Source organism: Callithrix jacchus, chromosome 1 (genome assembly GCF_049354715.1).
Source record: "Callithrix jacchus isolate 240 chromosome 1, calJac240_pri, whole genome shotgun sequence".
In the NCBI taxonomy this organism is placed as follows: Eukaryota; Metazoa; Chordata; class Mammalia; order Primates; family Cebidae; genus Callithrix; species Callithrix jacchus.
The window spans coordinates 26,847,026-26,861,913 of NC_133502.1; the positions used below are offsets into that span (position 1 = coordinate 26,847,026).

General features: G+C 47.1%; 1 protein-coding gene across 11 annotated transcripts in view; it reads left to right on the forward strand.

Moving 5' to 3' along the window:
- The window catches only part of ARHGEF7 (Rho guanine nucleotide exchange factor 7), a 181,236-nt gene extending 172,851 nt beyond the window's left edge, over positions 1–8,385 (forward strand). For all 11 annotated transcript variants that reach the window (XM_035294224.3, XM_035294248.3, XM_035294229.3 and 8 more), the window contains 3 exons: positions 3,556–3,655; positions 4,288–4,342; positions 5,694–8,385. In XM_035294224.3, coding sequence (XP_035150115.1) covers positions 3,556–3,655; positions 4,288–4,342; positions 5,694–5,816 — 278 coding nt within the window. In that variant the 3' untranslated portion in view covers positions 5,817–8,385. The remainder of the gene's footprint in view (positions 1–3,555; positions 3,656–4,287; positions 4,343–5,693) is intronic.
- The last annotated feature ends 6,503 nt before the right edge of the window (positions 8,386–14,888 follow it).

Below are 14,888 nucleotides of genomic sequence, written 5' to 3' on the forward strand. Positions count from 1 at the left end.
AAACACAGATCTTGACTGTGGTAGAAGCCATCATGACTGTGTTCACCTATGTCTGAGCCTCTGTTACGGATTTTAAATAAAGTGACAGAAAATTCTCTGATAATTCTGTTAAAATTGTTTTTCCAACCTAGCTAACTTGGGGAAAATGTGCCATGATGCCTCTAAAAACACTTTAATAGTTTCTGAGATAACTTGTTAAATCTGCTTTCTAAAACATTGTTCTTTAAAGAAATAGTCAACTTACATTGTAAACTTGGTTGGGCATTTCTTTGTTGATTTTTGAAAGGCTGTAAAAATTTTCATTTTAGAAAAATTGTATGTTGAAAACCAGGCAGATTATTTGAATTGTGTGATTTCTAGGCATGTTAATAATCCTCATTTGCAAGTGGCCTTGGCATTTTTAAGATCCATAAATGGCATTTTTCACGTTAGTACATTTCAGGAATCAAGCAGTACATCCTGTCTGTAACACCACATTTTCCAACTTATATCTGAATCTCACTAAATCCTCCTTGCATGCTTTAAGTGTAGCTGTAGAAATAAGACCTGTGCCATGCATATACAGTAACTGTACCAGTTCTTACAGGCTTAGATGCTACATAATGGAGTGGCTTTTATCTTTATGAGTGTATCTCTTAAAAGATACTTACAGAATGTAATATTTAAATCCTTGGAACAGCTCTAGAGAAGTAGTTTGGTTGTTCTCCTTTATAAAGAATGAAATTGAGACTCAGTGCTTAAGTGATGTGCCCAGGTTAAGACTCACCACAAGGGGCGTCCGAGCTCTGGCTGGAGGCAGTGGACACATGGCTCATGCCCTCATGACTCCTGTATGGAAGTCACTATGTCTGACCCATTTCTTTAAGGTTGACATTCTTCATGATCCCATTTTATATGTCACTTGAAAATGTTAATGCTGGAAACAGGTGATGTCAACAGGTTGTCTAGGGAGCTAGAAGAGACAAAAATAATTGAAACGTGGAACTTAATCTGCCCAATGCGTAGTTACATAACTTTTTCCAGTGTCTCGTTAGCGACTCCGTTTGAAGAAATGTGTTGCCGACCTGAATGTGAGATACACGAGTAATACCTTCCGTGGATTTGACTCTAACAGTCATCAACTGTCTGGGCTCAAAGCAGGACAAATGGGTAAATCGGGGGAAAATTAGGAGTTGCCTAAAATGTGCAATGTTGTCGGTTTACATGCTTTGCAGGGAAGAGTAAGCGAAGCCATTTGATTTCTTCACAGCTGGTATCAGTATCTGACTCTTTATGAATATTCTGGATTTTCAATGTTTATTTTCTTTTTTATTTTCTATGAAATTATTTTCTGTATCTTCTGGGCAAATAGCACATGAATTAATGTTTCCTTGAAGGAACATGGGTACCCTTTTGCATTTGTATGAGAAGCTCTGGCAGCTTCTCCACCTGGCTAGCACCCCACGCTTCTGCTGTAATCTCCTTCACATATCAGTTTCCATCCTAAGCAGTGTATTCTTGTGTGTCATGTCTCTCAGCAGCATTACCCGTTAGCCTGGAAGGGCCTACAAGAAGGCAGCCCAGAGCCTGCCGCCCTCAGGGTCCTCTCCTGTGGCCTCTGGGAGCATGAGCACCTGGAACCATGGGAGCCCTCACAGCCCGAAGGGCTGTCTCCGTCCTTGTCTCCTGGGCCTGGAGAGATCCTTTGGGCTGATACTATCAGCCTCATGTTTTTAAAAACATCTTTCTGAAATCTGGCCTCAGTATTCTGTCCAAAAAGTTATTCCCGAGACATAGGTCAGTGTGTGCACGGGTGGGTGGACTGTGGCCCATGGGATGCATCTGAGGAGCTGTGCCCCTTCCCTCCCTCCCTCCCTCCCTCCCTCCCTCCCTTCCTTCCTTCCTTCCTTCCTTCCTTCCTTTCTTCCTTTCTTCCGTCCTTGTTCCAGGTCTGCTGCTGCCAGCTGGTAGCACAGTGGGGATACAACAGTGTGAGCGGCAGGGAGGGTTGCCTTTAAGGGGCACTTGACCTAAAGATGCAGGTGTGCCAGCCATTCTTGTAATGGAATTTTAAGTGCTGCATTTGATTCTAAGATCCTGCAGTTATCCTTATTTTCCATTATTGATGTGACAAGTGTCTCCTGAAGCTTGTGCTGTGTGACATAGAGTGGCACTTGGTTGCTTTCCCAGGACTTACTCTTATCTTCTTATCCCTGAGAGGATGAAGGAACGTAATGTTTTGATTTTCTTCAGTCCCTGGATTTCCAGTTTCCCAGGGGTGCCATTCTGAGGGGGAGAGCAGGTTTTGCAGATGCACAAGGGACAGCACGTGGCCAATGAGTGCCAGCCCTGGCCCCTGTTGCATACTGCTGTGGAAGTAGCAGTGGTGCCCTCACATGTCAAGAACGTCTTATGAACCATCTTACCAAGCTTTGGCATCATGGTTCTGCTCAGGATCATAAGCATGCAGCGAAATGTTGGTGAAGCCATTCTTTAAAATCCTGTCTTCATAACGCATTTGTATGGTACTGAGCTTTCCTGTGACTGAGGCCGCACAGCAAGTGCCTTTCTTATGATCTGACAAACTTCTAGGAACAAGGAAAGGCGAGCCAGAAGAAAGACCCAGCAGGTGGAAGCACTGTTTCCATAGTTAGCATGTCTCGAGCACGAGTGTGCTTTCTTCACGGAGAAATACCGCAGTGCCATTTGCAGGCGTCTGTGTTCCGTGACAGATTATAGCTTTCCTCTGATTTGCATCTGGTATAATTTTTCAAAAATATAAATGGTACACGTTATCATAATATATGATCTTAAAGAAAATACTATTTAAGATTTTCTCCCTTGCATTGTTAAATAGAATTTGAATTCTCTTCCTCACCTTTTAAAATGAGTATTTTGATTTTCTCATTTCTAAAGTACATATTTTGCAGCATTTATTGAGGGCCTGTCCCATATAAGCTCTTGTGTGAGTGTTGGTTATATGACACGAATGCTCCTCTGACATTGTGAGCAGTTTATTTCCTTTCATTAAGAAAAATGTTTATATTCCAGAAATATAAAGTTTTCATAAAGGACTAAATAAATTTTGCTTTTTCTAAACCATATGCTCTGGTGCTGTAATATCTTGATTATTAAATGTTGCTGTAGTGTGAAATGTTTTTATTGCCAGATCTTTGATTTATAAACACTGTATATGTTCTGCTTGGTCTCATATGTCTTTCTGAAACTCTTGGAATAATGGGTCAAAATAGGATGAATATCCAGAGCAGTACATTTACAACCTTTAACTTTCTCCCTGTTGAAAATGATCAGGTTGAAACCGTTTATAATTCAGATTTTTGAAAGGCTCCAGTTTTCCTTTCCTCTGTATGGCTCTGGCCATGAGGCCTGGGCTCAGTAGACAGAAGTGAAGAAAACTGATGAGAGATGTCCTCCTTTAGTTTGCTTGGATGAGCATTTTTAAATTCATAGTTGCTAGAATTTAATATTTAAGTGATGTTGTATAGTCAAGTTATTTTTCTTCATTCCGCCTTGGCATTCGCCCGCGGTTTATTTGTTATGTTTTCATGGTCCTAGGTTCACGCAAAGAATCTGCTCCACAAGTTTTGCTTCCAGAAGAAGAGAAAATTATAGTCGAAGAAACTAAAAGTAATGGTCAGACAGTGATTGAAGAAAAGTAAGATTTCTTCTAGTATTCTAAAGCAGGCATTTGACCTCTGCAGTGTGGTAGTAGAGTCTGAACAACTCCCTGAGGGTAGGGGTGTGACTTCAGAAACTTCACTTTTTTTTTTTTTAAGACAGTCACTCCAGTCACCCAGGCTGGAGTGCAATGGTGCGATCTTAGCTCACTGCAACCTCTGCCTCTTGAACCCAAGAGTTCAAGTGATTCTCCTGCTTCAGCCTCCTGAGTAACTGGGATTACAGGTCTGCACCACCACACCCAGCTAACTTTTGTATTTTTAGCAGAGATGGGATTTCACCCTGTTGGCCAGGCTGGTCTCAAACTGCTAGTTTCAGGTGATCTGCCTGCCTCAGCCTCCCAAAATGCTGAAATTACAGGCATGAGCCACTGCACCTGGATGGAAGATTCACTTTTAAAATCTCATCAGAGACTGAAGCTCCCTTGATTAGGCTTGAACCTGCCATCCACAGAGGTTGGCGGTGTTTAGTTGTGAATGTAGACGGTCCACAGCCTAGGGCAGAGCAGCCCGTGTACTCCACTCAGCCTCGTAGTGTCTCCTGCTACGTTTCCGTGTGTCCTCTCCAGGCCTCACCCTGTTTATGTGTGTGCTCTGTTTCCTGTTTCAGGAGTCTTGTGGACACTGTATATGCATTAAAGGATGAAGTGCAAGAGTTAAGACAGGTACGTCACAATCCATCTTTCAGTTTTTTTTTTTTTTTTTCCAAATGGGAAGAAAAAACACTTTATTAAAAAGAAGCTGGCCAGGTGTGGTGGCTCACGCCTATAATCCCAGCACTTCAGGAGGCTGAGGTGGGCAAAAACCCATCTCTACTGAAAATACAAAAATTAGCTGGGCATGGTGGCAGTTGCCTGTAATCCCTGCTACTCAGGAGGCTGAGGCTGGAGAGTCACTTGGACCCAGGAGGTGGAGGTTGCAGTGAGCTGAGATCATGCCACTGCACTCTAGCCTGGGTGACAGAGCATGACTCTGTCTCAAAAAATTACATATACATAAAAATAAGCTGATTGTCTATAAGCAAAAACTGAAAGGAGGTCTTGTCTCTCAGAAGTCCAGCAGATAAAACAATTGGTTGTCTGTAAAGTGACTTGTTTCAAGTCTTTTTTTTTTTTTTTTTTTAACAATACTGATTTTGATGTCATAAACCATTGCAAATTCTGTTGGAAGATTAATTTTAAAATATCGGAAGTTCTGTCTGGTGACAAATCCTGTGGGGTACCCCTGAGATTAGCCTCTGACACTGGATGGTCCTTGGCTTCCGAAGCCAAGTCAGCAAGCCAGATGTGGTGACTCACTAGGCGTGTTCTGGACATTGGCACGTAATATTAAATATGAGTGACTGGCCCCCTCTCTAGCCAGACGGGGGAAGGTTGGGATATTTTGGGTGAGGAGCGGCCTTAGGAGTATGGCCTGGATAAAGAGCTGAGAGTAGGTGGCTGTGTGGGACTGCACAGTTCTCCGCCATTCTACGCAGTGTCTGCTGGGTGTCCAGGTACACCTCTGGCTGGTGGGTGGGCTCCCATGTTCATGCTCTGCCCCTAGCAGCAGCACACATCCCAGTGCGCGTGCCTCCTCATCCTGAGATGTGCCCGGGTTCAGCTGCTCAGAGCAGGTGCTCACTCCCTTGCTCCAGCACCTGTCAGTTGCTGTTACTTCTAGTCCTTTCTATAACTCTGGAAGGTGGTTATAAATGCACAGAAAAGCTGAGTAGGAGCTATCCCATCTGCAGTTTCCAGCCATTTTCTTACGGTATGTTCAATAGAGATTCATTTGTGGACTTCATAAGAGCCATTAGGACCGTTTTCATCCTGGGAGCAGCTGCAGAGTCAGGAGCACCGCCACCCTGTCCAGGTGGTTAAGCTTCACGGACCCCTATGACCTCACAGTCCACAGGCAGCTCACGCAGGATTTCATGAATTGAGGCCTTAGCTCCTCGAGGATGCGTATTTGGGGAAAGGAAGCCCTACGCGGTCGCAGAGATAGTGAGCGTACTGTGATCTGCTTAATTTTCAGGACAACAAGAAGATGAAGAAGTCTCTGGAGGAAGAGCAGAGAGCCCGCAAAGACTTAGAGAAGCTGGTGAGGAGGGTCCTGAAGAACATGAACGATCCTGCCTGGGACGAGACCAATCTGTAAGGGGCGTCCGTAGTTCTTTCTGTCCAAGATCAGTTCTGAGGGTGCGCTCAGGACCACAGGCAGGGCTGTGGGATGCCACCTGGCTCTCTGCACATAGAAAAGCTGGAGCTTATTCTGCGAACGGAGACCATCAAACCATCACGGAAGAATCCAGATGGGAGGGATTGACTCTGAGGACCTGAGCTGCGTCAATCCCACTGCGAACATCTCAGTTACCTCATTCTGCAATAAGTTCGGTGACTTGACTGAAAGGCTTGGTTGTCCAGGCTTTTAATCGAATATATAAATATTATATATACATGTTACTTGTAAATATCCCAGTTTGAATGCATACCTGTGGTGGTTCTGTCAGGGCTAATCCCTGTGCTAGAATGTCCTTTCCAGCTACATGAATGAGAATTCCCACGTCCACACCCACCGGAAGCAAAAGCCTGGTGGATGTCTGGTTTGTCTTTCACCATCATGGCCTCCTCCGTGCTGTGACAGTACTTCCCGTGTCGGTATTTCTAAATAACCTTATTTATACCTGCAAAGGTACACGTCATTCCCATTCAGAAGTCTTAAAGCAGCGTGACAGTCCCAGACCTGCAGAGTTCTGAGGGCAGCTTGCTGGCTGACAGACTCAGTCTTGAGCTCGAGGAAGGCCCGTGCAGCACCAGTGCATCCACCTAGAGGTGTTTGCTCTTGTCCGCTGAGTACTGTGATTCTCAGATAAGTTTGCTGCATTTTGGGAGATGACACATGTTTCTGTATAGGCTAGTTCGGTAATAACAAAATAGTTTTGTCCTCCCTTAAAGAGAGATATTATTAGAACTTGTAAATAGAATGTATTATTTATTGTAAGTCACTGCAGCTGATGAAAGCAGATGGAGGTCATGCTGCAGGCTGGTACTGATGGGTGGAGTTTTGCTGTCAGGCCAGACTCCCCCTGAGGTCCGCTTCACCGTAGGCTGCAGCCAGCAGGGTTCAGTGTTCACCAAAAGTAAACTCCCCTCTTTCAGCAAGAATAAAGCAATATACATCTTAGGTTCCACTAAGTAATGCAGGCATAAACAGGGAACATTTCCCCCACTGTGTCCCAGGGCAGAGGAGACGGGGGAAGGAAGCCTGTCCTCGCCATAGCTTGCTGGATCCAGACTGGCTCTTCAAAGCACATGCTGTCCTCACGGCGGCTTGCTGGGCCCAGGCTGGCTCTGCAAAGCCGGTGCAGCCCGGGGCAGGTTTTTGTTCTGCTTCAGCAATAAATCATGGTGATCACAGGGACTTCGCTTTTGGTTTCCCCTCCCATGAAAAGGTTGGTTTTAAAGTGAGACATTTTCCCATAGAATAGGCATTCTATCTTTAAAAGCCAAAATTGCGGCACCGTGGATTATTGGTCTCAGAACAACTCACTTGGCATCAGATTTTCTGATTTTTAGTCTGTTGGCCAAATTGCCCTTTTTAACTGCACCTGAATCCTCGGTTTTCTGATGCCTTTGAGCCAGACACCCTGGGAGGGCGTTCTGTTGCTGTTGACGGTTCTTCCTTGTCCTTGGCAATTACAGTCTCTGGTGCCCAGCAGTCCCTCCAGCTTCCTGCCCTGACTCTGGCCACAGGGTCTGTCTGGGCTCAGCATGGACCTGGCCCATGCTGCAGAATCTGGCCTCACTTGGACTTTTCATCAGAATTGCCAGCTTCCTAAACTTAGCATATTACTCACTCATGCTGGCACAAGCAAAGAGCAACACTTCCTGTTTTGGTAAGCTTCAGTTTTGCAAGTTATTTTTTGGTGATGCGTAAGACATTGCAGTGGGAAACCATTTAACCTGAGTGTGTTGAAGTTTGCAGTTGTAGCAGGTGTTAACTCAGGAACAACTCTGATCTCTCCGCCCCTCTGCCGGGAGGTGACACTCATGTCCTCTCGGAGCCGGTAGCGTTGCTGTCTGATCTCCTGCAGACCTGCCTTAATGCTCAGATTGAAGTATTTCACAAGAATACTTGTGTTTTTAACAGCCCTTCCCCTGGACGGTGTGGCCACGACGGCCTCATGTTACTGCATTGCCTTTTCTTTCTGTGGATCCAGTATCTTCCTCAGCTTTTTAGGGAGCAGGAAAAATGCGTCTGAGAGCAACTCTTTTTAAAAACCTGCCCTGTTGTATATAACTGTATCTGTTTCACCGTGTGACCTCCCAAGGGGGTGGGAACTTGCTATAAATGTTTAAAGGGGCCACGATTTGCCCAAGGGTTACTCCTTTGCTCTCACCGTGTGTGGATGAGGAGATGAAGCCATTTCTTATCCTGTAGATTTGAAGCACTTTGAGTTTTCAGCGATGTTGGGGTGCAGCACCCGAAGCTCGTTCATCACACTCGGTGGCGTCTGTACCTGTCCACATGCGCTGGGCATCTGGGACCTTGAACACCTGCCCTGGTCCTGTGGACTCCTTCATGCCAATCATTTCTTCACCTCTCTGGGACACCAAGTGTGACGAAACTCCTAATGGAAATGTCATAGACAGTGTCCTAGTGTTGACTACTACGATGTTGATGCTACACTGTTGTGATTATTAAACTGGTTATTTTTCTTACGTCACGGAATGTGCCGCTTCATCCTCTGATGTGTTTTCCGTGTGCTTGATGGCTTTACCGTTTCTTTGGGCTGTTTTAAATTTTAACATCCTGTATGTTTTTGATACTGGAAGATTTCATGTTTCTTTTCAAGTCTAGAGTTTGGGAAAATGTGAAGATTTTTAAAGACAAGGAAAGAACGCTGGAAGTCTTAGGAAGAAAACCTGCAGTGACAGGTCCTGCCGGTGGGCACAGTGCCCAGGCCCTCACCTGCACCTGGAAAAATGAGCTTCATTCTGGAGGGCGCTCAGGACGCTGTTGTGTGGGATTGAGTAAGTGGAAACTTTCCTGAAGGTGTCTGTGGGTCCCTTTTAGGAGCTGTCGTCAGGCAAGAGGAAATTGCTCGTGTGTGTCCTCGTGTGGCTGTGGTGTCAACAAGGGTGTCTTCTGGACGGGTGGCTGGGAGAACCGAGCGGGGTCTCCTGTCCGTGGACCTGGCCCAGGCGTGTCCACGGCTCTGCTGCACGTCATTTCAGCCAGCCAGAGGTCAGGCGGCCACACACACTGCCCCGGCAGGAGCCCAAAGGAAGCCAGGATCTAAGCTTTCAAGGACTTGAATCAGTTCAGCCTGAAACAAGTAGACGTTCAGAACTTCATTTCTGTTGATCTGCATTGTAACAAGGGTGTGGGATGCATAAGTCACCCAGTTTGAATTGTTACCTTATTGGTGGAGTAAGCAGGTATTTGTACTCGGTACCTCACCAATAATGGAAAACGAGCACGGGTATGAGCCGTGGGTACTGTTCTTAAAGGTATACTGAGCCGTGTATACTTTTCACTTTATTTTCTTGCATAACTATTTCTATCTTTCCCATAAGCAGGTATTATTTTCCTAATTAAAAACTAGCATGTACTTGAGTTTTTAATTGTGAAAAGAATACCTGTTTATGGGGAAAAGAGAAACAACACACCAAGATATAAAGTAAAAAGCGGGTATTCTGCCACCCAGTGCCCTGCCCTGTTCTCCAGAAGTAGCTGTGCCCAGGTTCTGTGCCCACCGTGCCCTGCCCTGTTCTCCAGAAGTAGCTGTGCCCAGGTTCTGTGCCCACCCAGTGCCCTGCCCTGTTCTCCAGAAGTAGCTGTGCCCAGGTTCTGTGCCCACCCAGTGCCCTGCCCTGTTCTCCAGAAGTAGCTGTGCCCAGGTTCTGTGCCTAGGTTCTTCTCTTCATTCTTCTGAGCAAATGGCAGTGTGCAGTTTCTGTGTTTAACTTTTTTCCCAGCAAGTGAGATCGCATTAAATATAGTATTTTCTAATTTGCCTCTTTGAACCTTATCTTAGATCGCTTTCCATATGGGTATATATAGTTCAGCCCTTTCATTGTTTTCGACCATGGCATAAATATTCTGATTGAAGGCACTGCAGCCACCTCTGAGTAGATACTTGGGAGGGCAGTCGATATTGCAGAAATGCTCTACTGAATAACCTTGTGTGTATACCTGTGCAGCTGTGCACAGATAGCTCATGATTAACTTCTGGAAACGTTTGTGCGTTAATAGAATTTGCCAAATTTTTACGTGGTGTTTTGGAAATTACAGTCTTGGCAGTCACAGTTCTGGTTTCTCAGAGAAGGAATGGAGCCACGATGTGAGGGGGAAACCTGTCTTCATTGCGGAGGGCTTCTCTGGAAGCCGCTGACTCAGCACCAGCCTGGCTTTGGAAGTGGGAGTCCCCAGCACTGCCACATCCTAGTTAGTCAGGAGGCCACACTGTTCTTTGCTGTATCACTAAGAAAGAGCCAGGGCTGCCCATCATCATTGGAGAGGGTCGTCCATTCTAAAACATGTTCAGGTTTTACAAGTGTTAAAGAGCTTTGGAAATTGGGGCTGGCGAGATGAACTATGGCTTTGGGGGTCAGTCCTGTCTCCAGCTCTCCACAGTGGCTATAGAGGGTCTCGCAAATGCAACCCCACTTCCTCCCTGGCCCTCAGCGTATGTTGGATGCCTTATAGAAAGATGCAAGCCGCTGGGAGGGAACTGCCTCCACCCCTTACCACACCTAAAACCTGCCTCCAGCTGCTCTGTCTTGTTTCAGTGGAAGAACTCCCCCATGCCCCTAGCTCTGGGGCTTCCTCGCAGGCTTGGGCAACTGCCCCTCTCTCCTGCCTTCCTGAAAGCCAGACCCTTCTCTTGGCTGCTGTGTCTGTTGTATTCGGTTCTTATGGAAAATGTCAACTTCTATAGAAGGAGGATAATGAGTGATGATTGCTCTCTGAGATTTACGAACATTCCAGGCCCTGTGACCCCTGATCTGTTCTAGAATGAAGGGAAATAGCTGTGCAGTCCCAGGAGGAAAACACTATGATCCAATGATAAGATTCATACATTTAGTTACAGTTCACTATCCATTTGTGGAGATGAAACCATTTGCAGACCAGGAATAAAAGGAAAGTTCTTTAGTCCGATTGAGGGCATTTACCAAAGACCCTGTCTATGTAAGAAGGCTGGTAACTCACCCCTACTCCCCAGGGCTTGAGGGTGGAGTAAGGCAAGGAGAAGGGGGAGGGGAGCAGGTTGTAAAGAAATCACTACAACAATTATACTGTTTTTTATGTAGAAAATACAAAAGTACTGCAATTAATAATTAGAATTAGTAATGCTGCCAGATAGAAGATCTATGTGGAAATTTCCTTTAAACGAGGAACAACGACAAGATATTAAATAGGAATGAAATGAAAAATATGTGAGACCTTCATGTAGAAAACTACAAAACATGCTTGAGAGAATTTAGAGCAGGTCTGAATTAATGGAGTGACGTGTTGATGGCTTAGAGGGCTGCATGGGAGGCATCAGTTCTCCTCCCGTTGGCTTGGCGGATTCCTCGCCATGGCATTCAAGTCCTGTGAGTTCCCCCCCCGCCCCGAATCTTGAAAAACAATTTATGTGGAAATGCAGAGTGCCAAGAACAGCCGAGAGCCACGTGCCAACGCAGAGCGAGGCGGGAAGATGTGGTGCAGGATGATGAGGTTAGGCCTCCAACGCGGGGGTGGTGCCCTGGGAGGGACGGGTGAAGGTTACTTCAGGGGTCTGGCTGCAGAGCAGTGGGGAAAGGACAGCCTTTCCAGTTGGTAGTTCTTTTTGGCCAGCAGTTTTTCCATGGGGACGAATGTGAACCTTGACGCCTCCCTCACACTGTGTCCATTAATCCTAGGTGGATTTTAAATTTAAATGTGCAGGGGACACCGAGCGTGGTGGCTCATGCCTGTAATCCCAACACTTTAGGAGACTGAGACAGGTGGATTGCTTCAGCTCAGGGGTTTGAGACCCCATCTGTAGTGAAAATACACAGAAAAAAAGCCAGGTGTGCTGGTGCATTCCCGTGGTCTCAGCTACTTGGGAGGCTGACCTGAGAGGATTTCTTGAACTCCTTGGGTGGAGGTTGCAGTGAGCCAAGATCGCGCCACCACAGTCCAGCCTGGGCGACAGAGTCAGACCCTGTCTCAAAAAATAAAAATGTGCAGGGAAGCAAGAACCCTTTAGAAAATAATGTGGGAGAACATCCTCATGACCTTGGAGTTCGGAAGGATTTTTAACAGGACACACAAAGCTCCGATCACAAAGATGAATAACGTTGACTATATTAAAATTAACATGACTGGTGATAACCTGCTTGTCAAGACACCACTGAGAAGATGCAGCAGTGCTGTGGGGAGTGAGAGCAGCACACACCCAGGGCCACACCCAGGCTATGCAGCAAATCACAAGGGAAAGACAGCTTAGACAAGGCAAAAGATTTGAAAGATTCACAAAGAGTATCCACAATTGCCAGGCAGCAGAAAAGTGTGGTGGCTCATGCCTGTAATGCCAACACTTCAAGAGGCAGAGGCAGAGGCAGGCAGACTGCTTGAGCTCAGAGGTTCAAGACCCCATCCCTAGTGAAAATACACAGAAAAAAAGCCAGGCATCGTGGTGCATGACATCAAGGTCTCAGAGGGACCAGGTTCCCCTCTGAGCTCAGGGGCCTCTTCTGGGCACTCATGCAGGTGGCTGGCAGCATCTGCTCCTTGTGGTGGAGGGATGGAGGGATGGAGGCCCATTTTCTGGCTGACCATTGGCCAGAGGTTGCTTGCTCCTTGGCTGCTAGTCATTCTCTCCGGTTCCCACCCCCTGGACCCCTCACACACTCCAAAGCCAGCAGGAGAATCTCTAGCCAGGACAGAGTGCCACATTTTGTGCCATAATTGCAGGAGCCAGGATCACACCAACTTTGCCCTATAATGCAGCTGGATCCTGGGGGTGACCCCATCCTAGTCACGGATCCCGGGGATGACCATGTCCTAGTCATGGATCCTGGGGGTGGTGACAACATCCTGTTCACAAATCCCCGCCATATTCACAGATCCTAGGGGGTGACCCTGTCCTAGTCACAGATCCCGGAGTGACTTTTCTAACCATGGATCCTGGGGGTGACAGCATCTTGTTCACAGATCCTGGGGGTGACAGCGTCCTGATCCTGCCTGGACCTCACAGGGTGGGGGTGGACACCAGGGGCAGGAATCTTGCGGCACCTTTGAATTTGGCCCACCATACTATGCAGCACCGCTCTTAGGAGCACGCCCGACAGAAATGACCCAGATGGTTTGAGTGGATAAGTAGTGAAAATATGCATGTCTTAGGCGCACGCCCGACAGAAATGGCCCAGACGGTTTGAGTGGGTGACTGGTGAAAATGTGCGTGTCTTAGGAGCACGCCCGACAGAAATGGCCCAGACGGTTTGAGTGGATGACTGGTGAAAATGTGCGTGTCTTAGGAGCACGCCCGACAGAAATGGCCCAGACGGTTTGAGTGGATGAGTGGTGAAAATGTGCATGTCAGGCCAAAGCTCTGCTCAGCAGCATGGGTGAGGCTATGAACATAACATTGAAGGAATTGAGGCCAGATGTAGAAACGCACTCAATGATTCGGTTTAAGTGAAGTTAAAATGTTGAACCGTAGGATATAGTGATACAAGCTTAGGTGGCAAAAGTGTGAGGAGAAACAAGAATGTGATTCCCCTGAACACCTGGCCTGCTTTCAGCTGGTGGAAAGTGCCCTTGGGATGGAGTTTTCTGACTGGGAGTGGTGAGGGGACCTGGCAGAACCAGGGTTCATGGGCCTTCCCTGTGAGGAACCTTAAGCTTTTCAAGAAGGCGAGCGTGTCTCCAGTGCCATTCTCTGAGTGAGGAGCACGGTGACAGAAGTGGGTTGCCCAGATACAATCAAGGCAGGGGTTGAAATGGGCCTTCTGATGGGAAGTCTTTCTTGGAGGAGGGTCAGCTCCCAGGCAAGAACTCATTTTGCCCGTCCGTGGCACTGACCTGCCCAGGGCCTCAGCTGCCTTGAATGTGGACTCGGGGGAACTTTGATTCCAGGAATGATACTGCCAAGGCCAGGGCACTGCTTTTGTTGACGGATTTGGGGAGAGCGCGGGAATCTGAAACTACACACGAGAGCCTCCTAGAGCATCTATGGGCCCACAGGAGCCACATGAATCTGTGGAAGGGAGGAGAGGACACTGGGGCTCCTCTGGCTGAGACGGCAGAACAAGAAATGGAGAGAACAATCTCAGATTTGTTTGTTTGTTGTTTGAGATGGCGTCTTACTCTGTTGCCCAGGCTGGAGTGCAGTGGCGCGATCTCAGCTCACTGCAACCTCTGCCTCCCGGGTTCAAGGGATTCTCTTGCTTCAGCCTCCCAAGTAGCTGAGACTACAGGCACCCGCCACCATGCCCAGCTAATTGTTTTATTTACAGTAGAGATGGGGTTTTGCCACATTGGCCAGGCTGGTCTCGAACTCGGGGCGGCAGGTGATCCACCCATCTCGGCCCCTCAGAGTGCTGGGATCACAGGCATGAGACACCATACCCAGCCGAGTCTCAGATTTAAATTTACTTTTATTTATTTGGGCTTCAGCTTGCAATAGCAAGGAGATTTAGCGTGCAGACTTCAATTTCCCCACAGGTTCATCAGGAAGGAGTTCACATGAGGATGTGTGGTATCCACGTGATGCTGACCCTGCATCATCGGGATGTCTGAGTCTGTCTGTCTGCATTGTCAAGTCCTTGTAGTTGGAAAGACCCCACACATGCCGAGTATCCTATATTTGCCCCTAAGAATGAAAGTGGGTTGCTCTTGTTCCTTGGTGTGTGTCATGGTTTTTGTTGAATACTGAACATTTTACATTATGATAGCAACTCTGGATTCCAGAGAGCAGTTATTGGAGTTTTGTTCATTAAGTAACGTGTCTGGACGAGATCTGTGAAGTCTGCTCCCCGTCAGTGTGGGCACCTGTGTCGGCACTCAGCTTTTGCTGGGTGTCGGGGGGACTGTTTTCATTCTGAGTTTTGGTGGGTTTTGCTGTTTGCCTGCATGATTGAGCTGGAGGTTGGGCTGAGGCTTGGTTGGAGCTGGTGCTCCCACAGCTGGGGCCAACATGGCCTCCCCTCTGCTAGGGCTCTGTGGGTGGGCTGGGAGCACAGGCACCTCTTCCTC